The following is a 27,586-nucleotide window of genomic DNA, read 5'->3' as shown; positions in this document are numbered from 1 at the left end:
AAGATGAGCAACCTTCAATGTCATTTCTTAGACATCTGATTCTACATACATTTCATAAGTAACCAATTCATAGAATCCTTGAATTGTCTGAGTTGAAAGGGATCTTTCAGGTTATCGTCTGGTGAAAAAAAAAAACAAAAACAACCTGCATGTTTATAAGATTACACTATATAGATAGCACAGAATGCAGATGCAGTAGAATATAACAAATTAAGTGATGACCATGACCTTGTAGTATGCTTTAGTAGCAATGAAATACACTAAACAGGACAGGAAGGTGAGTGTCACTGACTCAATAAATGACTCCAGTCTTTATTTATCCCTTTACAAATTAAATGGATCTGGGACACAGTGCAACATAAGGCTTAGACATAGAAAACATCTTAGAAGAAGCGGGCTAGTATTTATTGGCAGTTCACCCTTACAAAAGCTCTAGGTTTGAATGATGGAAGGCTTGGCTTTCTCCCAATAAAACATGACCTTTCCAACTTTGGTGTGGCCAATAGTTATATCTCAGAGGGCTGTACTTTACATGCATCTTCCAGTAATGTTCCCTGAGCAACATCGTGAATCAGTTTGCAAGTGAATATGGTGTTCTACAAAACACTAAAAATGGTCAGACCAGACTTTTTTTTAAGGTCAGTGGATCAATTGTTTAGTTGGTGTGGAGCGCTTTGATGCCCCAATGGGAAAGAATGTTAGTAACAGAATGAATGTAGCACCATGCTTTGGGGTGTTTTATGCATTCATTCAGCTTTGCTAAAGAACAAAGTTTGTGAAAATTAGTGGGTAAACCTTATTTCATGCATCATTTGCATTAACTCTCTTCTGTATTTCGGCTGCACTAAAAATATCTCCATGGGAGATAAGAAAGGTGCTAGAACAACCAGATGGCACTTGCTTATATTTATAACGCTCATGTCTAGGGATAGGCCATATGAAACAAACTAAAAGACTATGAAATGCCTGTATCATAAGGAGTACAGATTTAAAATTAATTGTTTAAATTTATAAAGTAATCTCAACCAGTAATTCAAAAGATTAAGATGGACAATCCCAGAAGTTACCTGTAGCTTGCATGATGCTAGCCTCATGTAAACGGAAGTGAGCCAACCTAAGACCCTCATTCTAGACATATTCATACATATACAACTGCTGGCATAAAATAGTTCCTAAATTATAAAAGTATGCTTTTCAGAATGAAGGATTTTCCAGGACCACTTGCCTTCCTTCCTCACTCTGGTGCACCTAACAAAAATATAACATTTAAATTTACCAAATAAAATCTCCTTTTGAATCTTGGTAAGTAACAACAGTTACTTACTTCACATGCTGTGAGATTTACTTTTTTCACCCTTCTACAACCTGGGTGATTTGCACACACAAACTCCCTTAAAAGACACTAAGTTGTCTGTGTTTGCTGATGAGCAAAAACTACCAAATAACAATGCCAGATCTTGCTGAAGTGATCTCAGATTCAAACCCATGGCAGAGAGACTTTTCATCCCTCATTAACACCACTTCCCTTTTAGAGAGCTAAGAGGTAACTCTGCAAATAGTTTTTTTCTCCTAAGCTGTAATAACAAGAATTAATGATTAAATGGGTAATGCCTGTAATGAAAGTATATACACTTCAGCTTGTTGCCTCTTCATTTCCATGGGAGTTCCAGTCCAAAGAATGACTAAATTCACCTAATTAAAGACAGATAAACTGCACTCTAAGAAGTGCCTTATTTTCCTGTATTTGATCTAAAAAGCTCTGCATGATCAGCACAGCCAATACTGTCTACCATACAAAATCTGAACAGAAGTTAGATCTCCAAAGTCAGGTTTCCTAGGCAGTATGCCAAAAGTATACCTTCTTCTTCAAGACTGAGAATGCCATGAAGAAACTCACTTCCTATGAAAGTATTTGCTCAGTATTACTAATACAAACACAAAGGCTATCCCGCTGAGGTTTCTGCAGTTCTGGAAAACAACCCCACTACTTCCTGCCAGAAACCAATTCCACTTTGCCAGCACAATGCATTATGTACATCTCACTTGGGTATAATCTGCTGTCCATGCTCTGACCAGAGTAAGGGAAGGAACCTTGCAACCTCCCACATCTTGCCTGGAACCCCTCAGGTTATACAGCCGTCACTATCTGACAGTGAGTCTCTGTTGCTGTACATTTTGCATTTCTACACCTAGACATATGGCTCTCAATAGTGGTTCAGCTACACCTCACAGAAACACCAAGGCACTGACACGAAAGCTTCAGGTCACTGTAAGGTTCAGCAGGTATTGCTCCCATCAGCGTCCTTATTTCCACTCCTTTTGGTTTCCCTTCTCATTTTCTACAGCACTCTCCTGTCCTCTCCTCACTCCTTTCCTTAGGCCCTACCAACTCCATTGTGCCTCTTCACTCCTGTTCCCACTGCTGCTGTTGTGCTGAACTCACTGATCAAGGCAACTAAAGATGCCCCATTTCAGAGGTATATTCCTCCCCCCCCCAGCATTCTTGATGCTCCCTTGTTTCTCCTTTTACCTCCCAGCTATTCGGACTATTTTCAAGTATCACCTTAACTTCTCCCCTCGTGTCAGGCTCAGACTTCAGCTTGAAACCCAGTTCACTCAAAGCAGCTCTCTGCAAAATCCCTACTGGTCCATTTCTGACCCCATCTCACAACCCACACTCTCTGTCCCAACGCTGCCACCTGTTCTCTCCCTCGGAAGACCACTCCACTCCCTCGATGACAACCGCTTCCTGCAGTCACCACCTTTCAGTATTTCCACGTCGAACCTCGCGCGGTACCCACGACCCCACCAGGCTGGGGCTGAGGAGAGGCTCTCGCTTTTTGGCCGAGGCGCTGCGAAGAGTCCCAGACGGACCCCAGCCCGTGAGCCCCTCCCTCCGCCTTCCCGCCGGGCATCCCGCAGGCTGCAGCCGGGACGGAGGAGGAAGCGCGCGCCGGCCGAGCCCAGCGCCAGGAAACGGCCGGCCGACGGACCCAGGCGCCGGGACCGAGCAGCCGCCGCCCTCCCGCCTCGGCCGCTGGGCGGGTGGCGGCGCGGCTCCGCCCCGCTGCGGGGCTGGCAGAGGCGGCTCCGTTCGGCGCTGTGACGCCGGCGGCGCTGGAACACCTGGAGGGGTGGCGGCGGTGCCTCCGGCTCGGCCCGGCCCTGCCCTGCCCTCCGCTCCTCGGCCCCGAGCAAGGTGAGTACGGAGAAGGGAGCCCCACCGGGCTCCGCACTGGGACCTGCCGGGGAAACGGGTTTCGCCGGCTGCTGCCGGTGGCGGTCAGCCTCGGGGCCGCGGGTGGGTGCCGCCTCCCCTCGCTGCCCGCCCGCCCGAGGGGGGGAAGGAGGCGGCGCGGCAGCCGGGCCTGAGGCGCTGGTGCCCTCCGGGGTTAAAATCGGCGAGGCGCAAAATGGCATCTTCCCCCTCCCTCCTGCCGGGCGGTTATCTCGCCATGATTATTGCATTTATCCGTTTCTGCCTCCCTTCCTCCCGTACGTCCTCCCTGGCTCGGTGCCCACTGGGAGCGGGGAGGATGGGGAGGAAAACGGCCGCTTCTCCTCCGTGGTTTCCGGCTTCGCTGCCGGGCTGCCAGGTTAAAATTCGGGCTGCCCACCACCGTGACCCCAGGGCCGTGCCTCTGGTGCGGGTCAGGTGCACGCTGGGCATCTCCAGCTGCTGACATTGGAATAATAGTAACAGAATACTTCTCATTCAGAGCTTGTATTTTGTTTGATCTCGGTAACCAGGTTTGACCTGCATCCATCTACCTGGTGTGTGAGTGTTGTTGATCTCATACATCGGTTTAGAATAAAAAGAAGAAAAAAAGAAAATTAGTTCATCAGTTTTTAGTAAGAGGAGAGGATGAAGGGCACTGTGCTCTTAACTGACAGCACTGTGTACGCATTCAGCAAAGTGTAAATAAGTCTCCCGTCACCTGGTGCTGTAGGCTCGGGGCCTGTAAGGTCCTCCTTGAGCATTCAGCTTTGCCTCAGTGCATCCAGTTCTGATTTATGGCTGAGACAGATCATCTCGGAGGTGCACCATGGAGTCCCCAGCTCCAAGTGACACCACGTGGGTGTTCTGGAGCTTGGTGTGAGCGTTGTTCTTCTATTTGGTTACCAGCCATTTTCCTTTATCCATAAGCCTTGCTGTAGATCAAGGCAATAATTTATTTCCAGGAAGCACCTGTGCAGTTTTTTTTGTTGTTTGTTTGTTTTTCCTATGTTTTATTCTGTTCTCTTCCTCCATTCAGTTTTGGGTTGAGAACAGGATCCAGTTTAATTTGGTCTTGCTCTTGTTCCAGAGCAAACTTCTTGGCAGTAAGCTGTTCTGGTCCAGCAAAGCTGTTGCTGAAAGGAGAAAGCTGTGTTTGGTCACTTTTCCAAAGTGCTGGGCAGAGAAAATAGTAGGCTGGATTTGGTTATGGTCTTTCACCTGACTTCCCTGATAATCAACTCTTTTTCAACTCCACTCAGAGTTCCAGGGAGTGGACGCACCTCCTGATAGTGCTGTCTTCCTGGCTCTAGCTGAGGAGCTGTAGTTTTGTTTCTAGTCTTTAGCATGAAGTCTAGGAACATCTCATTTAGACACTGGCGTTTTGAATACCCTATTAACCTACTAGTTTAACCTTAGTGACTTTATGATTTAAGATTTATGCTAATACTGATGCAGAAGGAATTCGGCTTAAAGCTACGGGGATCTCTTGTGTAGTGAACTGCCATAACTGGTAAAACCAGTTGTGTTTTTCCCGTGGCAAGTTCTATCTAAAGGTGATGTGGCAGTTAAATGCTGTCAAACCTCAGTTTAAAGCTACCTTACTGTTTAAGCTTCATGTGTGAAACAGTTATTTCCAGAAAGGTTTAAAAGACAGCACAGTGAAAAGTGAGCTGCTTGCAATTGGAATTTGCCTACTTCTTAAGTGTGAAAGAAGTGTTTTTAGATGGAAGTGATTTCCTCCATTGTCTTCATGAGAACTGAGATTCAGATCTGCACGCTAATGAAGTTTTGCACATTCAAGAAAATCAGTTATCCATATGGCAAATTGGTTCTTTACACTTTTTATTGGTTTTTTTTTTTTTTTTGCATTAAGATTATATCATTGTGGGAAGTGACGGCTGGGAGTCACGTATGGCAAAGTAAAATTCCATTTGAACCCTATTACAGGGCTGTTTTTTTCCCCTTTAAGTAGTCTCAAGCATGCCTGTCTTGCCCATTCTTCTATTCTGCACCCTTTACAAGGCTGCTAAATTGTTCGAATGATTTCCCAAGTAACGTGTTCTGGAAGAGCAGAATAATAACAGCTCTTGTCAGTCTTAAACTGGTGTTGAAAGCTTTTGGTATGAGTTGGCAGAAAAATGTGCTAATAGCTAATGCTAAACGTTAAGAAATATCCTCAAATACTCTTTTTTAATACTTTTTTCAAAGTCTTCTCCAGCAGCATTGCTCTGAAGTTGGTTCTTCAGGATGTTTTACCGCTGCTTGACTGTAAAAACACTCTAAAGACACAATTATGCCACATGATGCAGAAGCATTAAAATACAAAAGCCCGGAGAGTGTAGAATGTTAAACAAAGAAGCATGTAGTCAAGAACAGTGGAGACATTTGACCTTTTGAATGTTCCTAGCAATAGTCTCACAGTAGCTTTTCCTGCGGCTATTGTAAGCCATGGCAAAACGAGGGGCATTTTGACCGATTATGCAAGCACTTACGTCAACTTGGGAACTGTGTGTTCCCAGTCACTGAAACAGTGCCCAGGTCCATCCTGTGAGTAGCTTTGTAGGGATCACCACTGCTCGGGAAACATTCAGCAAGTGTGCCAGGCTCTGAGAGCAGTAACGCAGAGGTTGAGAGGGCTGTGCATCTGTCAGGGATATGCAGGCTGCATTGATCATGGTCTTGACTCAAAGTGTAGTGAAAGAAGATCACTCTCTTCTTGTTTTGCTGTGCATGCTACACCTGTTTTGTTAATCAAATTTCTTACCCACTGATGTGAAAAGAGCTCCTGAGGAATTATAGAGGAGATTATTTTCCCTATTCCCTACCCCTGCATTGTTCCCCCTCAGATATAATAGCATCGCTTTCTGACATCTGCACTGATGAAAAGGAAGGAAAGAGGCAGACTCTTGAGTGTTGACAGTGTCAGCAAATAGGGCATCTAAATGAGAGAGGTGTAGGTTTGAACTTTAGAACCATATTTATGACAGCATAGGTGTGGAAAAGGTTTCATGAGTTTTCGTACATCCTCTGCTTTTTCCATCTGTTCTACAAAGGGAAGGGTTCCTAACATTAACACTATAGAGTGGTTATGAGTAGAACATGTCAGAGAAACCATCTTCATATTGTCTTTTATAAACTATGCACAGCAGGTGTTACATATGGCACTTTCTTTAATAGTATTTGGCTACTAAATTTAAAAATATCATTTTGAAGCTGGAAGAACAAATGCGTGTTACAAAACAATTTCATAATAATTTCAGAGAAATGAAGTGAATCTGCATTTAGAGTGAGATTAAATACTGGACTGCATATATCCCCAGCTTTGCTCATTTGCAGAGTGATGTTAGACCCACCACTCACTTCTTCCATGAGACACATACAGTACTTATTTACAGTACTTACCCGGTTCTTTCCTAAGGACATTCTTTACTCAGTGTTCTCACAAATATAAATGGAAAACTAGTAGTCAAGTGCAAGCTGTTGCCGGAGGACAAGCTGATACTATGTGCCGTTCTTGTATTATCTGACAAACAGCTTCTGAAAAATCAGTGTAATCAGAAGCTGTTTAAAATGAGTTTTACATGTGTCTAAATATCTGTGTCTTTCTGTATATAAATAGTGAAAGTTCTGTGTGCAGTTTATCTAGAAAGGACTGTTGTTTACTTGCTGATCAGCCAACTGTGAGTCTACCAGCACTTATTTCAAATATTTTGCTCTGAGGCTACACGTACCATGTTGTGACTACACGTTACCATTCTTATGTTCTTGAGATAAAACACTATTTTTAAGAATTTCTCTTTCAGCTGTTAAAAAACAAAGAAACAGCTCTGTGTTTCATTCCAGTATATGTTGCACTCAGAGAAGATGGAGATTACCTATGCCTGTAAATTTATGACTTAATATTCTTTGGTATAGTTTGGCAGGCACATAGTACCAATATACAGTCAAAAAATAATAAAATAAAATTAAGAGGAGTGATAACAATTGATCTGGTCCTTGCACTCGCATGGGACTAAAAGTAGGTCTGAAAAACTCAGTGATATTGCCACATCTTCGCATCTTCATGTCGGCTGTAACTTATCTCTAGCAACTAATGCTGGAAAGCAGTGCAGCTCAGGTATATTTATACTCAAGTTCTGGGTATAAGTGCATGGTAAACGTCTAATGTGCAAATTTAGTGTATTTATCCACAACTGTCTTCTATTAAATTATACGTATTGGGAATAGAACAATAAAAAACTTTAAATGTTTATAAAAGAAATGAGGCACTGGCTGTCATCCTCAATTTTGACTGCATCAGGAAAGTAAGCAGAGCAATTTCCTGTTTTAATTGTGCATTCTGCAATAATTATTCCACATTAGAAGCATAATAATTGTTTTTAGAATAAAGTAACTCTTAGAGTACTCAATGAAGTACCTATTGGTCATCTGCCTTGCATAGAAAATGTTAACAGCTTAAAACATAGTGAAAGGTGGGTTATTACATACTTAATGTCACTGGTTCTGCTAATTTTGCTGGGTCTGTTGTTTGCAAATAGGTCCCCAGGTATTGCTACAAAACGAAGACCTAGATCTCCAGATTTCTTCATACCTTGTGCATGACTTCTGATGGTTCAAGTCCTTAGTCACAGAATCATGGTCATTTATGATGCCTACTTTTATTATTGTGGTTTGTTCTCCCTGAAATTGATCAGCCTGAAAAAGACAGCAAAGACTGCTATGTAGGCTCAAACTAACAGTAAAACGGGCTCCAATTTCTATTTTGAGTTCATTGTTGTTGGCTGGTTGGTTTGCTTTGCGTGTCTAGTTGTGTTGGTAGTATTTCTTGTCTTGAGACCTTAAAGGATCAAGACACACATAAATGAAATGTTAAGTTTTTGTCAGTCTTTTGTAAGACAGAAAGAGGAAATGGAGTAAATCATATCCATAAGTGTTAGTTTCAGAAGTGTTTGCAGTGAAAGAGAAAATTGGTTCCAGTGCACTTACATCACGTGCCGTGTCCCATGCACAGTGTTAATCAATATGCTGGTGAATCTGTTTCCCTGGTAGTTTGACTGACCATCATGAGATCCCAGTTCTAAGAGAAGCGAAGTAGAGGACTGTTTTTTATGTATGAATTAGCCATGTAGTTTCTGTGCCAGATGCAGAAACTGTCATTTCTGTTTGCTCAGGGAGCAGTGGGGTTCTGGTTTAGGTGCTCCCAGTTGCTCCTTAGAGATTGTGTTAGCAGCCTATGCAGAAGTTTAGAGTTATACTGTACCACAATTACGTGAAGGGGGTTAAACAGCACAAATTTCTTTCACTCTCAGTACCCACCAAGTGCTGGAAAACATCAGCAGTCCTCTGTGTAAAGCATGCTGCTTTCCTGGTGCTTCTGTTACAAATGCATTAAGTACCTTTTTAGATGTCAGCCCCTGAAGTGGGTTGAAAGAGTAATTTCATTCATACATCTTTTCCCTCGTAAGACTGCAGTTTCTTCTGAGAAGTTGGGAATAATAGATAATACATGTCTGAAGGCAAAAGAATAGGCAAAAAGTTGTAGTGGATGGAAGGAGCTCTAATGCCACACTTGCACAGCAGTTCTGCAAACTTTCTGAAGTAATAAATGAATGCATCAGTGAGTAGACTAACAGAATGAAAGTGCGGATTTAAAGCTAAGCGTGGATGATTCAGCAGGATTAGAACATCAGTGGTGTGTGTTAAGAGCTTTAGAGGAAAAATTAAATCTTGTCATTTGTTGTATCAACATTAACTCATTTTATCTGAGTAACAGTGGCAGCTATTCATGTAGTCAGATTAAGCATTATACTTGTAAGTCTAGCTATGTATAATCTTGATACTGAATGCCTATATAGACCCTGACCCCAGTTTTTGCTATTTTCATGTGTTGACAATGTGGATAATTTAGAGCCATAGGCTGCTCTGTTTGATTTTGCTTGCAAAAGGCAAAGTGATACATGGTTCGAAGCTCCTGACTCATTGGGTCTACATGTTTGTAAACAGGCCGTAGAAGACAGAACTGTGGCCTGCCTAAGCTGCTGCTTGCAGTGAGAGTGCTTCTTGCTTTGGAGACCCATTTCCTTGATTCAGTTTGATCACAGCTCTCAGGGAGCAGGGTAGAGGAGACAGGTTGTCAGCCAATGGCTGTTGAAGAGGCACAGATGGTATTGCTTCCCTCACCTATGCACATCACGGATTTCTTCCCATCAGGTTATTTTACATAAATGAAACTAACACTCTTTTGCATGTAGAACTCTCAAAAATCCTTGTTTTTGTTGTCTTGTTCCACTGTACTAATTACAGCATTAAAAGTTTATTGGAAAATTACTGTTTTAATAGAAACGTTTAAGTGAATCAACTGCAATGCGTGTTTCTTCCATGTTTGTAGTTGTAAGGCATGAAGACTTTAAAGTGCAGAGAGTTTGATGGAAGTAGAAAACCTTCAGAACGCTTCAGCTGCATTGAGAGGACAGTAAACTGAGAGCATAGTGCTGACTATCAGTAAAAGTGCAAACCCATCTGTCCTTTCTCATGGACACATTACTTCTCGTCAGGCTTGCTGAATTCTGCTCTGCCTCTCATTCTGTTATTTCATTCTTTTGCTTCTAGATGCATCTAAGGATATACTGTTCAATTACCTGCCATCCTATGTATCTGTGTTAGGTCATTTTTGGACGCTAAATTTCATCTTTAGATCAGCACTTGTAACAGCTGTGCAAGGATCTGAGCTCATCTCTTAGTTCTAAGAAGTTGTGTGAATCCCCACTGTTTTAGATCCAGTCTTCACGGTTGAAAGATTCCTGTTTGCGGTGTCTTTTTGCTTCCTGCTTTCTCCTATAGGATCTGTTGACTGAGGATTAGTGTAAGAGCTACGTAAGCAATGCTCAGCCAAGAACAGATGTTTGAATGAGGGGAAAAGACTTATTTATTTTTAAAGTTCCACGTAACTGAGAGAGCATTCAGATCTGAATTTCACCTTGCCACGACGCTTCTTAATTTTTCTTTTCCAGTGAATGTTCAATGTTTCTGAGTGATGTTAATATAATAGGTAATATTGTTCAGCCCTTGGGAAACCAGACAACCCATGCTGCAGCAAACTGTAATATAATAAAACTGAAAAAGAGAAGCAAGGCAGTCAGACAGAGAATAAGATGGAAGGGAAGCTTAGGGAATGCTAAAGACTTAATAATTAGAAACACTGAGCTAGCATTTTCCTGTTTGCAGAGGGGAGTGTTGGTGATCTATTGAAATGGTTTGGGAGGGTGCAGAAGTGCCATTTGCAAGTGAAGATAATTCCTTCCAGCAACATGGCTACTAAAATATCATGGTAGGAAAGCAGTGTGATGCAGTAGGCCAGCAATATTATGAAGTTCTTAGTGCATTCCAGCCATTTTGGCTACTTGTGGACATACTTTGTGGGTAAATAGCCTACAACCCAGACAAACCACCACAGATGCAGAGATGCCATGGCTGGCTGCATGCAGGGCAACCTTGGTTCCAGCACACCTTGTTAGCTCTGGCAGTGTACGGTGTGAACGCGGCTGTGCTGCTTTTGAAGCCAGGCTGAGCTTAGAAACAGCTTGGTGCTATTTCAGTGTCCAGGCCAGTGACTGTGCCAGGCCCAAGCTGCCAGGATGCAGGCCTCTCTGGTGCCAATCTACACGCAGGGGATTGCAAAATATAGTGTTGAGGACTCCTGGGGCTTTTCAGGGCCAGTGAGAAACTTTAGGGTATCAGCAGGGCTAATAGGGCCCCGGTTCCATACAGAGATGGGTGTTCTAGCACTGTGATCCAGTGATCACTGTGATCTTCCAGGTAAACTCCTTGTGGATTGGGCCATCTTAGGTTTAAAGCTGAAGCTGAGGTAGCATCTGTCTGTCTCAAAACACTGGGAAGCACTTCTAGAATGAGCAGAGTATGGACATACTCAGAAGACCTCAGATACATAGCACCTATGCTTGTTCTGTTTTTTTTTTTTTTTCTGTATTATTCAGAGTGTCCCTATCCTTTGTTAGATGTCTTTCACAGAGATAATGGATGTTGCACCACTCTTTATCATTAAAGGTACTGGAAACTTTCTGAATGAAATGTTTTCCAATGAGGTGGTGGATGCTATTTTTTTTTTCTGGATCAGCATAATGTTATTTTCTGAAACACTTTTTAGTCTTAGAGTGTCTCATGTTAACTTCCCTGTGGCAAATTAAGTTCAGTTTTATATTTGAAAGTGCATGATAGTGTAGGTTAATTTTGACTGCAGTTTTCAGGGAAGGTACATTTGCAGTTGCACTCAGATACAAACACAAGAATTCCTGTAGTACTGCATCCAGCCGCATCCAGCACAAGTAAATATTCCTATGTTTTCCTTTTTGTTTTTTTATTTTAATGTCTGTATTAATAAGTACTGTTCCCATCTCAATAAGCTAAACTGTGATGCTGAAACATTAAATGAAATTAGTATACAGTACTGCAAATATCTCTCAAGTATATCTAACTTGTAACAAGTTCTGTGTAAGTGGAGATCATGGGACCCAATCTGAGTGCAGTTTTGTGGTCTAAATTAACAGCTAAAAGAATTGCACAATTGTAGCAAACATTCTGGTTTTCCAGCCAGTGAGAAGTGAAACTCAGCTGAAACATAACTGTTTTCTTTATGAAAATTCCTCGAACAACATCTGGAATGAATGGTATCAAGGAAATTATTGGTGATAAACCACAAGCTTGGTCAAAAGTCACGATTCTTTCGAGCAACCACAGTTCTTTTCACTCAGTGCCATCACTCACTGAGCTGTCAATAGAACCTGAATTCTCATTCATATCAAAAGCTGATTCTGCATTGGAAATAGAAGGGACTCAGGGACTGAGCTTGAGCTTTTGGTTCCTGCTGTTTAACTGCTGCAATCTCCCTGGCAGGCTTTATGCCTATATCACCTAGAGCTCTCTGGGACCTTTCTCTCTCAGTGTGATTTGAGTGATACTGCATGCCAGGAGCCATTTCTAGCAGCCAGTGTAGGTAAGACTCAATCCTATGTGGCCATACCGAACTGTCTCAGCAGGCCATGTAGCTTCAGACTTCTCACATGCCTTCGTGTCACACAGTGGGTCCAGAAGCACGTGCCTTCATTTCCATACTATTGACACAGTCCTCAAGCACTCGAGACTACAAAAAATACTGCACAAAGGGCATAGGGGTGAGATGTAGGACTTGGAATGCAACTGGAAAGACCTCAGAGTCAAATTTAAGGTCAGATATTTTAGGAAAAAAGAATGTGAGCTGTGCTTGCAAAATGAGAATTCAATGTCACCTTATCTCTTCTTTTTTTTAAGGTTGCTGGTTTCTAGGAGAGTAAGGTGAGCGTGTACAGTATTTAAGGTCAGTGCCTTAGACCTGTTCCCCTTGTTGATAGCTACACTTTGTTCCACATCATGTGCATATCATTTTACCGTGATAGGCGGTTCTTTGCTTCCTGTTAAACCAAGCGTGCTGCTCAGTAACTGAGTCATGGGTGTTTAATCAAGCCAAATCCTGTGTTCCTATCTCTTGCACATGTTGACTTAAGGAGGACCTGTATTTAAACAGTAAAGTTGAGACAGGTATTAGAAAACTGGAATTAACATTGCCTATGCAAAGCCATGCCAGTTGCTGTCCATTCTGCATGTTGTTTGACACGACAGTGCTGTAAAGCAAACAGTAATCCAAAGCACTTCTTTCTTCCTCTCTGTTATTTGGTGATTGGCCTTATCATTTCACTCTGCTTGGAAGACAGGGCTATGAATTTTCTCACCATCTCTCCTGCAGCACTTATGAGCACTTCATGAGAATTCAATTTCAGGAAAATATCCTGCTCTGATATAATCTTTCAGCATCTCGTGGAACTTCGCCAGGAAGTTTCACAGGTACAGAGAGCAAAGAGGCTAGAATCCAAAATCTGAGATTTGGCTCTATTTGGCTGCAAATGGGAGTACATGTGCTTCACAGTTGCAGGAAGTGCTCAGATTTGCGTAGCCATGTCCGAATCCCTGCAGTCTGTGCCAGTCCCATTTCCACTTCAGCGCCTGCCATACTGTCTTCAGGCAGCACCTTGTTAGCTATATTGCCAATCATGACTCCCCATTGTAGTCCCTGTTCATTCTCTCCCAGATTAGTGCCAGAGTGTCCTCTCTGAAAGCAACAGAGGAGATGCCAGGTGCTGTTTTCTATTGTGTTTTTGTTGTTTTTTTTCTTTTTTTTTTTTTTATTAGAAGTGTCTGGCTTGATTTGTAAATTTGGCCTAGAAGGAGTGTGCTCCATTGCTGATGATGTGCATGCCATCTGGGCAGCTCACTGAGTATCCAAACTGGAGAAACTAACTTTTAAGATTTTAAATCCAAACACATGCAAACTGTATTCTGTCCACAGGAATTGTAGTGCCCTTCTGAGAAAAAACCTCTGGTGGTGAGATTTCACATCCATGGCTCAAGACATGACAAAGCTAGTTTTTCTCAAAAGTAGATCAATGAGGCATTGGTGAAACAAGTAGCTGAACTGTATTGTGACTAAAATTCTAGGGAAAAAAAGCTCTACTGAGGATTATGCCTGTTGACTTTGGGCTTGCTGAGAGAAAAAATTGCCAAATTTATGCCAGGTAAACTTGTTTGTCTGGAAGAGTTGCTAAAATATAAAAATCAGCAACACCACTTAAATGTGTGTGCCATACGTATAGGTGAGAATTGTGTGTTACACAAGGAAAGCATTTGGTTTGCAGATGGAAAAATCTTCTGTCACAATATGATATGCAAGATGCTACAACATGGTAATTTTTTTATGTGAAAAAGCAATGTTCCTATTGTTTAACACGAGAATTATATTTTAAAGATATTTGTATTAACTGATAATTTCTTATTTTATATAGTGTCTGAAGAAAATAAGAAAAATGGATGGTCATAAGTAGTAAGTATCTCGATCAGTTTTTGTTATTTTAGAGAGTTAATGGTATTTGGCACGTTGATTTGTCACTGCCTGCGTCTGTCATGCAGTGACAGATATTTTATTGAAAAAGAATAAAAATATAAAGTGAAAAACTGCCAACTTACTGAAGAATGGAAAAACAGGTGAATTGACTACATGGCTAAAAATTGCACGTGTTAGAAATTTCTTACCTAATGGTAGGAAGTGTATAAGCCATCTTATTTCAAGAGACATATCTACTGTTATCATCAACAACCAGATAAAACTAGATCATTCTTTTAGCTATGTTTTTTTATTGTTTAGTGAAACCTAAATATATCCATGATAGTTTGACATGAAATCCATTTTAAAAGGTATTGACAAAAGCCTATCAGTAAAAATTAGCCACAAAATATTTCATTAGATAATGAAAGCTTTACGTAGATCACTCTGGAAGTAATGCTTGCTGTTTATTTCCATGGTAATAACGGATACAAAGAACATAATAATGCTATTTGATAGAGCAAATTCTCAGTTATAAAACACTATATTTCAACACAGTCACCACCAATAGCTATGCATTTTCCCAGTCATGAACAAGCACCTGCATGCCATGCTCTTAAAAATCTGCCCCAGCAGAGGTTTTGCTGCTGCTATGATGGCGTTACTGATAGGAAAATGTTGCTCCTACAATCCAGCTTTCACTGTGGTAACAGGCACTATATGGTCTCCACGAACATTCAGCATAGGCTCCATGAATGTTATTGGGTGCCACTTTTTCCACATGGAGGAATTCTATTCCACACCTTTGCTTTATATGTACTTCCATATCAGATGCCATTTTGTCGGACTGCCCTTCTGCTGCCATCTGTCTCATGGCAACAACATGTAGTGGGATATTGCTGGGCAGGTTCAACCTCTACTGCCATACCACCAGCATCAGCCTCTGAAGACATGAGACAACATATTGAAATGGGAGGCATTAATTTATGAGCAACCCTTGTATAATCACATTAAGAATAAGCAGCAGCCAGATATTTCTCCAAATATTAGTAGTTGAATTTGTCTGAGGTAAATGATTGTATTCTTCATCTCCCTCCAATTTCTTTATCTGTCTAATTCAGGAATTTCTATTAATCCCAGAACTTTTTTTTTTGTGACCTTGCATTAATAGCTCATTTTTATTCTTCCAACCATGTCATCAGAATTTCTAGTGATCTCAAACAAGGCAGCTATTAAGGCTGGCTGACATGAAATGAATTATGGTGTTTTCTTCATTTGACCACTGAACTGAGATACCAGTTATTTACACAGCTGTAGCACAGGCTAAAACGCACAACTGGCACATAGCTACAGCCTTAATACTGCTACATAATTGGTTCAATTTTACTTCTTTATTTATTTTCTTCTTTAAGGTAATATAACACTGTTCTTATTAGTTAAACTATTGCATTCTGCTTTCTCATAATTCAGGGGGATTTGGCAGGGATCTAAATATCCTTGTCGTTGATTAGATATTGTAAAGTTTGTCTTTTAGAGGTGCTACATCTGTCAGGTCAGTATAGGTTTGGCCTAATTTGATAGGCTGAAGTTGCCAGAGTATGTGTAATGATTTGATTGTGCAAAACTAAATATGAAATGTCGTGTTTGGCATGCATTGTTTATTTTGTCCCGTAGCACCAAAAGTCTTTTATTCTAAGCTTAGTGAAATTCATAAACAAAGCTCTTTGGGCTGGTGCTTGGACAGATTTAAATGAGTGAAGACCTTTCTCTTTCTGTGAAAGCTTGAGGTGGAGGCTAAGATGTGCAGTATATGTATGGATTTTGAATTATTTCTTTGCTCATTTCCAGCTAAATTTCCTATCATCCATTTGGTGATTGACTGCCTCTTAATTCACTGATTAGAAATAATTGAAGCAAATAGCATATCCGTGTCAAACAAAGTTCCTTTTCAGGTCAAACTATGTCATTAATAACTGTGTAGGGTAGCGCTGCCACCCTTTTTAGGAATATGTGCACCAAATACTTTAATTTTCCTAGTGTGTTTAATACATTAGATTTTAAAAACCAATTATTTCTCATAAGCTGCAGTGATTTTGCAGATCTTAATTTATACAATAAGGGAAAGGACACATACTTCTGCAGAAATTAATAGTGGAATAACTGTAACTGAAAGAGATCAAGATTTCATTGAGAGACTGTATTTTCTATACTTTATATGGTTTAAATATATTGTGGAATATGCAGTTTGTGTTTATATTATACTTTTCTATTGGGTTTGCTAGAGGAATGTAATGCAGAATTATCAGCCAGTAGAAATTTCCCCCCCTTGAGGGGGAAAAAGAAATTATCAGTTATGCACCTTATGTCACTTACTCTGTGCACAATGAAAAAAGTGAGCTATTTTGCACATAGCCTACTCAAGAGACACAAATATTCTTTTTTTTATTTATTCAATTTTTAAAAATGACAGTAAAGAGTGTAATTTCATTCTTTAAGTGATATTCTTTAAATGATCTTTGTGAAATCCTGACACAGCTGAAATCGCATGAAAATTGCTGTCTACTTAAGCAGTTCTATTAGTGCTCTTTTAAACTTTCCTGTTAGTTGTTTAAAAATGAAGTTTTAATTCCAGGGACTATAAATTATGCCATAATGCATTGCAAAGATTTCTTAGCAGTTGGTTATTTGGCAATATTACACGCCCAAGACTTTCAGATTAAATGCAATGTATTATTTTCCAAAGGAGGATAGGAAACATTGGCGGAACTTGTAGTGCTTTAATAACTTTGTTATTAATGCATAATGAGGAGATGCATATTAGAATACACATGCCTGCATATACATGGCATATTTTGGATGGAAATTTAGTAATATCATTTGTTAGACTTACTTTTTAAGCATCATATTGAAGTTCTGTTATTTTGTTTCTTAATATTTTAGCAATTATCCAAGGGAATTTTATGATCAATATGCTCAAAGCCAAGAAAAATCTGTGGTTAATAAAATGCAACAGAAATACTGGAAAACAAAGCAAACCCTTATAAAGGTCACAGGAAAAAAAGAAGATGAACATGTTGTGGCTTCAGATGCAGACCTGGATGCAAAACTAGAGGTTTGTAATGTCTGTGTAATAACTATCCTCTCATAACTTCTAAGATGTTTTCATTTCCATCAAGCCTCTAAGATATGTACCTGTACATACCATATTATACTGTATATGCATTATTATTGTTATTTTTGTATAGTATCCTTTCCGATTTTGGACAAAAGTACTTAGGGAGACATGAGGAATATAGTGGCATTTTTGTGAGACAAAAGTTTATTTGAAACCTGACAAATTTCATACCTGTTTTCAGGTTTTGGTGGCAGGCTTTTTCTTCTTTGTTGGCAAGAGGAACAGGAGATCATCCTTTGTTTATTATGAGGAATTGTTGCATAGTGCAGTCTGCTCTCCGAGGCTTTTATACAGATTACTGTCTTTGAGCATGAGAAAAGGCAGCTCTGAGTCTTTAAAGAGTAACTGGGAGAAGGATTCCTACTGTGTGACAAATACAGTCCAACTGTCAGTACCCTCAGCCACACTGGAAAAGAGCTAAAGTTCTACAAACTGAAGAGCTTAAACAGCTTTGTCAACATCAAAAAAGCGTAATAACCAAGTTAATGTCCAGCGTAGAGGATTCTAGGCACGTATGTGGCCTTCACGATAGGTTTGAAGTGTTGTTGAAGTATTGTGAAACAAGCTAGAGGGACTGAAACAGTATTTTTTTAAGTATATGCACCTGAGTTCTTACTGTGCATATTGTGTTGCAGATTTATCACACAGGATGCTTTGTTACCTCATGTGGGATTATAAATAGGTTTATTTGTTTAGAAGATTAAAAAAAAAAAGTAAAAATGTTCTAACTTAAACAACTTTTCAGCTGTGAGTCATGCTGTCCGCTTATAAAAGACAAAGTCCTACTTTACATACAGGAGGTTAAGCAGGTGCCAAGGGATGACAGTTACTGCGCCAGCAGTCCGTTTTGCTATTATTTGCATGGTACTTCACATAGCGACGTTGAAGTTTAAATTGCAGTCTGAAGATTTTAGATGAATAGAAAAACAGAGTGGTAATTTCTGTTTTCCTGTTAATTCTCTGAACTTAATCAAGACTGGTGTTTTTTCTATACTTTTCTTGGGAAACTGCTGCTTTATCAATTTGGTTAGAAAACCAGAATTGTGATAGTAAGAAGCCCACTTTAAAATATAAAATTTTACTGTTGGCATACCCATATGAATTTGTTCCACTCTACTTTGTGGTATTAAAAATTTAATATATTTATTGCCCCTTAACACGTTTCAGCGAAACTGCTGATAGGCATTTTGATAACCTTTTGTTTTGCTGGAGGATATTAAAAAACAAAGATTAGTACGTCTTCATATGTATCAAAAGTTATTAATTAAAAAACAAATCATTAGTACTTTGGTTAAATATCAGCTGTGTGGTCTGTTTCCAAAACGTGTTTTTCCTTTTGTATGTTTTGACTGGTCTGACTATATAGTTTCAATGGATAATGTGATTGAAAGAAATACACAATTAGTAAGGCAAGTACACTTTCAAACTGGAAAGGTTACTCAGTATTCAAGAAGAAAATACAAATTCCTAGTAATTTCAACAAAAGTTAAGACAAGCTCTTTTTTGTGTTTTAATCTTCAGTGTTTTTTGCATACACTTAAAGAAATCTTTTTGTTTATTCTGTTTCAATTCCAGCTGTTCCATTCAATTCAGAGAACATGTATGGAGTTGTTGAAAGCAATAGAACTTTATCAAAAAAGGATTTGTTGTAAGTATGATCAAATACAGCAGTTAAAATGATAAGCAGATCTGCAGTAGGGAATCATCTAACAAGTGAAAATGTAAAAATGGAAATGGGGAACTACTGCTTTAATCCTAGTTAAAATTAAAGATAACATTCCTTGTAGACTCCTACATGTAGACTTTCTTAATGGTTTATAGATCTCCAAGTTCATGTTAAGTTTTATATTCAGTGTTATACAGTGATAGAAAGCAACAATTGTGGAGGATAGCTTGATTTTTGAATTTTTTTCCATTACATTACGTGGCCCATCTAAATTCAGAACTGTCTTGTGTTGGAAATTCTAACTCTGTTCTGAATTCTTGTGTTTTTATCAAGATTGACTATGAAGATCATTGTTCTTATTACTAGTTTTATAATTAACTGATCCATGCTATTATGATGAATTTGATGATGCTGACTTGACTGCAACAGGTGGACATTAATTAGTAGTAGTCATTAGTGAGAGACAGGAACCTCATTTGGGAAGTTTGAAACAGCAGGTTGTATTGAAAGACCTAAGAAGTTCTCTCCCATTAATATTTTTGACTCTGCTGCTGTGGTTTCTGGCCTAGAAAAGAGAATCAACTTTGGAAACACCTTTTAATTTACTTTCTTCTGTTCAATTTTATACATTTTTTCTCTACTCTTTCCTTTTTCTTTTGCCTGTCCAAAGAAGAGGTTCAGAGATGATATTTCAGGATACTGAGGTAAAATTGTAATACAGACTAGTACTGTATTGGAGTTCACGGTGTATTCCACACTAGCAGGTGAAATTTCCTACTCAGAGATGTGCATGCAGCACACTGCCATAGTATGCTCTGAGTCTGCAATAGGTTTGATTGTCAACATTTACCAGAATGAAAAGAGGACTTCGTAACATCTTTCAGTATATTGGAGCGTTCTCCTCACTGAGCCTGGGAAGAAGTAGGTGCTATTGAAGACAGCCACTTTGAAAGACTGTTAGATGAGGCCACCATTAAATGTTTTTGTAATGATGTGAGATCATAGAAACTTAAGGTTCCAAAGTGGGAGTAGCCAACATGTCAATACATAAACATATACTTTTGTTCATCCTCTTATTTAAAAAAAACAAATTCAAAAATATTTAAGATGTGAAAAATTCTAGAGTTCTAAAAATGGTCCTGCAAAGCAGTTTGAAAATAAATGATGTTTAACATGAAGTACTAGATTTTTCATAGTAAAAAAAGTCAGTCGTAGTCAAGCTTGAAAAACAAGGACCAAGAGTAAAAACAAATGAAAAAGCTTTGGGTAGTGTAGCTAAGAATTAGCTTTACTGTAAATAATTTGTAAATAAACTGAAGTAGTCCAGGTACTAAAAAAGGATAGTTTTTAAAGAAAGAGAGAGACAAAAGGATACTACAGTTAAGCCACTTTTGGGTCCTTTATATAATCCAACCGTGATTTTTTTATATTTATTTATTTATTATTTTTTATTTATTTATTTTGTACAAGAAGAAAGTAGCATGTTCTTTTATTGACTTTTGGCACTGACAAAATTTTGTGATTCTTGTTAAGTTCAGGAAACTCATCAAATATTCTGATTTATAAATTCAAGAATTCTATGAAATTAATTTTTCTGTGCTGCTTGGGTTTGGAGTGACTTAATCTACTTGATGTTAGGCCAGTTTAAAAGCTGTAAGTAATATTTTAAATAACGTGTTTGATCACTCGTTTATTTTTCATTAGTTCTGTCTCAGGAAGAAAATGAATTGGGGAAATTTCTTCGATCACAGGGTTCTCAGGATAAAACAAGAGCAGGAAAAATGATGCAAGCAACAGGAAAGGCTCTCTGCTTTTCTTCTCAGCAAAGGTATGTATGTCAGAATTACCATCTGGTCACATGGGATAATAGTAGTTAACTCATCATTGCTATAATTTATTTTACCACTATAGATATGTGAGGAACAAAGCGATAAGAAATTTGTTATTGACAAAAATTGTTGAAGTATGGACAATATTTCTGGTTTGCTCTGAGTACTTTTGCCAGATCTGTTCTCTGTCTCATGGCCCTGCTGTGTCTCTGGATCTCCAGATTCCTCCACGTATGCCTGTTCAGCTCAGCAGTTCTGAAGCTATACAGGTGCTGTCTGCATGGCCTTTCTAGCAGTGGGACAGTAAAGAAGCTAGTTCAGATCTCTCTCTTGTTTAGTTGCAATTCTCATTGTGTGAAAAAACACTACGGCAGTCCTATTGCGGGTAGGTGTCTAGGTCCTGGGAGGGGTAGGAGGTGGCTTTTTCTGGACCATAGAGTCTCACACCTCAACTAAACAAAGCCATTTCCTGCTTTAACCTTACAGAAAGAATCCCAAGGATCCTGCTGACTTTATGTAGATTGGGTAGAAGCAAGTTAGTAAAAGGTGAAGCATACACAGGGACCCAGAAATGCATGAGCTTTTGCTTTTCCATAGAGTTCTTGATGTCTCACTGACTCTGTGCTTTTTTCAAAGGGTTTGAAAGCAACAGTACTTGATGCTGTTAGGTTTTATATTATACGTGGGCGATTTTGGTTCTGTGGATATTTTTTGTGATTTGTTTTTTCCATATTAGTACTATGAAAGCTTTAAATTTTCCATCAGTCAGAAGGGAAAGTTCGGTTCTGTGACAAAGTAAAAATCAAATTCTCTACTCCTGTAGGATTTGGGGAGACTTTTAATTATCATGACACTTTCCAGCTTAGCTGAGCAGTGCAGCTGTTTGGCTCAAAATAAAACATAACCTACCAAGTACTGAGAATTTCTTGTTTATCTTGGGCTACAGTTTGGTCATTAGCACATCCAGGAACAGCCATGAGTAAGATCTTCAGAACACACGTAATGTACCTTTGAGCAAAAACCGTAATGATTTGCTTTTTTAAATAGCTGAACATTTTTCACAAATCACACCATACGATCTATCCACGTAAACTGAATTTTTCCTTTGAATGACTGGTTAGGTGTTTGTAGAATTGAAGAAATGCATATTATATCCAAAAAAGACCCAGAAAGAAGTTCACTTTTTATTGTATCTCTTACTTGATGTACATTTATGGTGTCTTTTAAAATAATTTCCCATAAAAATAAAAACAGATGTTTGTCTTTCTTTTCTTCTTGGGCCATCTTCAAGCTCATCTTGGAGTGAGGATTGCTCTTACTTATGTTGAATGCCAGTAGCAATCTGGAGATCAAGTAAATGAAATTTGCTGGCTATTGGAGCTGAAATTAGAGATTCTCTTAGGCCTAGGAAGTCCCTAAGTGACAAATTAAACTAGCTCTACACTGGTGTGGAACTGATTGAACCTATTCCAGTGAGGTGGCTGCTGGCAAGAAACAGGAAAGCAGAAGCAGCAGATGGAAACATGGAAAAAGTTGGAGTAATTCTGTCTAGTCTGATCCCATTAGGAGCTGAATTGATGGCATAGAGAAGACAACAGTGTCCCCTGCTGCCTCTCCAAAGTGTAGTATCTGGAACAAACATTTAAGAAAATCCCTAAAACCTTCTTGAAGATAAATATCCTTCAAAAGAATTGTTCAGATTCTTCAAATTAAAGAAAAGGAAATCAGTTAATTAGGCAGCTGACAGATGACTTCTTTGTTTACATGTACATGTGAAGATTAAAGGCTAATAGAAATGCTTTTTCTGAGGCGTAACATGACTATCCTGACGCATCTCTGGTATGTATCCAGTAATATAAATAAATTCAGGTATATTCTTACACTTGTTAAATGCAACTTGCAAAGAGGAAAGTTTAAAAAGTAAATGTTAGCATTTTAGCTAAATAAAATATACACATTAGCAAAAGTTTCTTTTCCACTAGCATGAGTAAGTGAAAGAAACTGTGAAAGGTCACTACTTGACTAGGAGAACTGGAAACACAATATGCATACAAAACTATCAATTTTGTGTATATTCCTAACCAATCTGTACAACTGTCCAAACTCAGAGTAAAAATTAAGTGAATTCTTTTTGATTTCTGTCTTTTGATTTCTAGCAAAGTATCAGTAATTATATTAATTAGCATGCCTTTGTGGAATTACTTCCTTTTCCTCATTTCTTCATGTCTTCCCCCAGATTAGCACTGCGTGCCCCTTTGACTAGGTTATATCAAGAAGTGGAGACTTTCAGATATAGGGCCATCTCAGACACGTGGCTGACAGTAAATCGCATGGAACAGTATCGGACTGAATACAGAGGAGCTCTGCTTTGGATGAAAGATGTTTCTCAGGAGCTGGACCCAGATCTTTATAAGCAGATGGAAAAGTTCAGGAAGGTATGACATTTCCTGTAGTTTCCTAGAATGGAATGCCTGATGAAGCAATGATTTTGATTGTTCTGAGGAAGATATAACTGCAGAGCTAAAAATGCCATTAAATATAACTAATCTTTTTCCATGTGACAGAACTCCAGTTAATCTGATATGGAATACAGTATCCTTCAAAGAAGAGTAGGCTGTAAGGGAAGATGTGGTAGTAAGAAATAGCAGTAGCATTTTTCAGTAGTCATTTCAACTTCATCTTAAATCTTTATAATTGAAATATAATATATGTTTTAAAAAAGGTTATCTAATTTTAAATACTTAGCTGTCATACCTGAATGATTGATTGAAGAAGATACTATCTGCTTTCAGCTGGGAAAGAAAAATATATTTTTGTAACTGAAATGGACAGAATAACAGAAATGCCATAGTATCTGCTGATAAATCTTTGGGTGCAGTTAAAAGCAGGATTTTTCAGGACGGAATGCTGTCGGATTTGAGTGAGGAGTTCCATACACAGTTCAGCATGATTCCTGGGCAACTACTAACCATTAAAACTGTTAAGAATGCACTCTCCATAAATTGTTTTCATTCAGTGTCTGTCAAGTTGACTATACTCCTCCCCTGCCAAAGGGCTTCCAAAAATCACAAGTCACAGAGGATAGCCTGCAGATTTGCTACCAGGTGTGAGAGTAGAATTTATTTGGGCTAATCCTGTTGAGGAATGCTTAGGAGGCCCTTGCATGTATTAGTGAAGGACTGGAACTTTTCTTAATGACTATAATATTCACAGTTTGCTGTTTATAAACATTGGCTGTTATGAGGAATTAAGGTCCTAAGTTTAACTTGATGGCTTGTGCTTTGAGTACATGTAAAAAAGAAACAAACAAAAACCATCACCATCAACAAAAACAACCTTATTAAAATTGTGTGATAACTAAAAGCGGAAGCCTAAATACAGAAATTGTGCTAGCAGGCATGCATGTGTATGTATGGGAACGTGTCCTAGAGACAGACAACATACAAAAGACAATCCCTGTTCATTAATGGCTTGAGCAGTCATCTTTCTGTGACTGGAAGTGTGTGGGGATGAAAGGTGCTTAATTTGGGGTCTTAAAAACTTGAGTGAGCCATCCTAATGGAAAAGAACTGGTATGCATCTAGACTATACCATTTCTTGTAAACTGAAGTGGTTACAGTAGCAATTAAGAAAGGGGTGGAACAGATGAAATTCCAGCTAGCCATCTAATCTTTATTTAATATCCTTCAGTGCAGGATATTCTTGTAAGTCCTGTGGCATCAGGCAAGTATTTTATTATGCCTTGTGGGAAATGTTTATAATGGCAAGTTCTTACAGGTAAAATAATTGGTATGGTCTTGGCCTCAGCCAATTGCTTATGTGTAATGTTTGATTTATTAGAAAAACACTTAAAACACAGAATGTTAGAATGAATGCAGCAGTGCTGGTAATGGTCATACAAAGTTGACTTACAGTTTTCTTGAAAAACAAATGCTATGGAAGGTATAAATTATGTAAATGGCAGAGTAATTAAAATAATGTATGCTTTGATTCATGAGCTGTGCATTTAAAAAGATGCATGTGAAATTTCAGACCTCTTGTGTTGCTGTACTTCAAGGTCAGAAAAAATAAAGTCTTTTTAATCTTAGTAGTATTTAGGAAAGTTTTTCCATTTGTACCATGTTAAATATATTGAAATATGTGTAAGTCTGAAATGAGTTATATCTAACATAAACAAATCATTGATGTGTTTGATATAGATGCTAAAATTCTATGGCATTGCCTTGAATACCTCAAAAAAACTTGAAGAATGTCTTTGAGCCTTTCTTTCCTCTTGCTGTCAACAGAAAACCTTTCAGATCACATAGTATTGTAGAGAACAAAAACCTCAATGTTTTGCAGCCAGCAAAGTAAAGAATGCTCCTGGTATCAGCTTTCCTTCATGTTTTAACACTTGCAGAAGTAAAACCTTCCTCATTTTTGGAAAACATTACAAAAGCAAAATCCTAAAGTATAATTTATCTACAAGTTTGTTTTTAGTGCTTTAGAGATGTGAAGATAAACATAACAAATGGTGGATACTGCAGTCTCAAATAATTATAGAAGTTATTTTTTTTCTCTTTTTGTTGTATTCTTGCTTGCAGATCTTGATTTGTACCATAGTGTGGCACTGTAATGCAGAGCTTATTTTGGATCTCTCATAATTTAAGTAATGCTTAACTTTATGTTGAGAAAAACACCATAATTACAGATGTAAGATTTTTAAATTCTCAAATACACCATCACCAGTGAGAAATGTTTGATCTGGAGCTTCTTATGTAGTGATACACCAGCAAGTAGTTAATGGAGCTGATCTGAGAGAGCATTTTAAAAAAAAAATTCTTCAGACTTCTTGTTGAAAAAATACTACATGTTACTTTAGTAAATGTCTGTATAATTTTGATTAAACAGTGCTAGTATAGAGATCTTTAATGTACCCAGTGCATCAGCATTATTTGTATCACCTGGTTGTAGGACTGTTTTTCAGTCGTGTAGGCCGTTAAAGTATAATGTTAAATACATCACTGCGTGTACAGAGGCAGTACTTGTTTCAGGAGACCAAGGCTAAATCAATCCAGATGGGCTTTTCATACCTCCCATCAGAGTAGCTAAGGCTAAAAGATCAATAGTTGAGTCAGTATTTTCAGAGCTGGTAAAATCTGAGTTAAAACATAGGCATTTTTTGTAGCTCTCTTTCAAAGCAGTGAGGTACTTGAGTTTCCTACTGCTATTTCCAAGACATCAGTGTAAATACAATAGATCCAGCTTACTGCCACTTTCAAAGTGACAGTGTTGTTTTTTCTGCAATAACCCACAGAACAACCTTTTTACATTGTTACACGAAGATATCCTTGTGATTGTTGCTACTTGAGTCAAACCAAGGAAGCAGGTGAAGTGTTTACTTCTCTCCACAGTGTTCTATAAATGCTGTGCGTCTCCACTGGTTTTTGGAAGGTTTGTTGTTCTTTTTGTTCTTCCTATAAACAAATTATAAACGACTGTTTACATGCGTGGATAGTGATAGGACAAGGGGGAATGGTTTTAAACTAAGACAGGAGAGATTTAAGTTAGATATTAGGAAGTTTTTTGCTCAGAGGGAGGTGGCACACTGGAATGGGTTGCTCAGAGAGGTTGTGGATGCCCCATCCCTGGAGGCATTCAAGGCCAGGCTGGATGTGGCTCTGGGGAGCCTGGTCTAGTAGTTGGCAACCCTGCACATAGCAGGGGGGTTGAAACTGGATGATCTTTGAGGTCCTTTTCAACCCAGGCCATTCTATGATTTATGGATACTCAAGCACAACTATAGATTCAGTGGTCTTTCATCCCCAGTTTGGAGCGTCAAGTGTCGCCTGAGGGAATCTAACCAGTGCTTTGCTATGCAATACTGTGATATTTAAAATAACTTCATTGAGATAATGTTCATTCACCAAATTTACCACCACTGATTAGGTTTGTTAGTTTCTTAAGTCTTGGCTGGTCTATCTGTCTGGTGACTGCACTCTGCAGTGTGAGCTCTGCTGTGATACCATAAAATTACAGACCAAATAGCACAAGTGCTGGTGGTCCCTGAATCTCTTTACCATAGCTCTGGAAAACAAAGAAGTTTTTCCATGCATTTTCTGAGAAGGAATATACCAATGTGCAGAGTGATAGATGTGCCACCAGGCAACAGCCTCCCACAGACTGCCTATAACAACATAGAAGAGGCTGTTTGGTTCAGTTTTACTTAGCTAAGCTACCTCACATGTTTATACAGTGTGATATAGACATTCTTTTCAAAACTAGACGTTACAGTACCTCCTGTAACAGGTTAAAAATTAAAAAGCTGAAAAAATTATCACACTGATCTTTATTAAAAATCCTTTAGATGGCAAGATATATATATATATATATATAATGCTTCATTGGTAGAATAAATTAATTCTTACTATATATACGGGTTTTTATATCATCTTTTTGCTCTCTGCTTCCCTTCATTCTGAGGTTCAAGCCAAGGCTGAAGTGGCTTTGTAAATGCACAGAGCTTTGTAAGTACTGGGATCCCTCAGGCAAGCTGTGCTGTAGCAGTGTACTGAGAACTGGGTACGTGGAGGCTGGGGTTCTGTCATGGTTCAGTCTACCTGGAACTGTTTGCCCCAGGGGTGGAAACACAGCCCGTAAACCACTGGCAGGCTCAATTTCTCCTTGTTGCATATTCTCCTCTGCTTAGCAAGGATCTCTGCTTCTGTATGAACCAAACAATGGGAGGGAGATGAGGTTGAATCTGTGCAAGGATAAGAAACAATATATG

At 38.9% G+C, this 27,586-nt stretch overlaps 1 protein-coding gene across 12 annotated transcripts in view; it reads left to right on the top strand.

The window, feature by feature from the left end:
* Positions 1-2,720: 2,720 nt before the first annotated feature.
* Positions 2,721-27,586, top strand: part of ICA1 (islet cell autoantigen 1) — a 72,048-nt gene continuing 47,182 nt past the window's right edge. For 4 of the 12 annotated variants that reach the window (XM_046938325.1, XM_046938327.1, XM_046938326.1 and 1 more), the window contains exons 1-5: positions 2,721-3,199; positions 17,088-17,259; positions 18,898-18,970; positions 20,693-20,816; positions 23,054-23,252. In XM_046938325.1, coding sequence (XP_046794281.1) covers positions 2,736-3,199; positions 17,088-17,259; positions 18,898-18,970; positions 20,693-20,816; positions 23,054-23,252 — 1,032 coding nt within the window. In that variant the 5' untranslated portion in view covers positions 2,721-2,735. Of the gene's footprint in view, positions 3,200-12,544; positions 12,591-14,109; positions 14,148-17,087; positions 17,260-18,897; positions 18,971-20,692; positions 20,817-23,053; positions 23,253-27,586 lie in introns of all 12 variants that reach the window. The other 8 variants (XM_040696541.2, XM_040696540.2, XM_015281899.4 and 5 more) reach the window with 4 other exon arrangements.

This window comes from Gallus gallus, chromosome 2 (genome assembly GCF_016699485.2).
Source record: "Gallus gallus isolate bGalGal1 chromosome 2, bGalGal1.mat.broiler.GRCg7b, whole genome shotgun sequence".
Lineage (NCBI taxonomy): Eukaryota > Metazoa > Chordata > Aves > Galliformes > Phasianidae > Gallus > Gallus gallus.
Note: the sequence above shows the minus strand (reverse complement) of the source record. Positions and strands in the feature narration are given on the sequence as shown.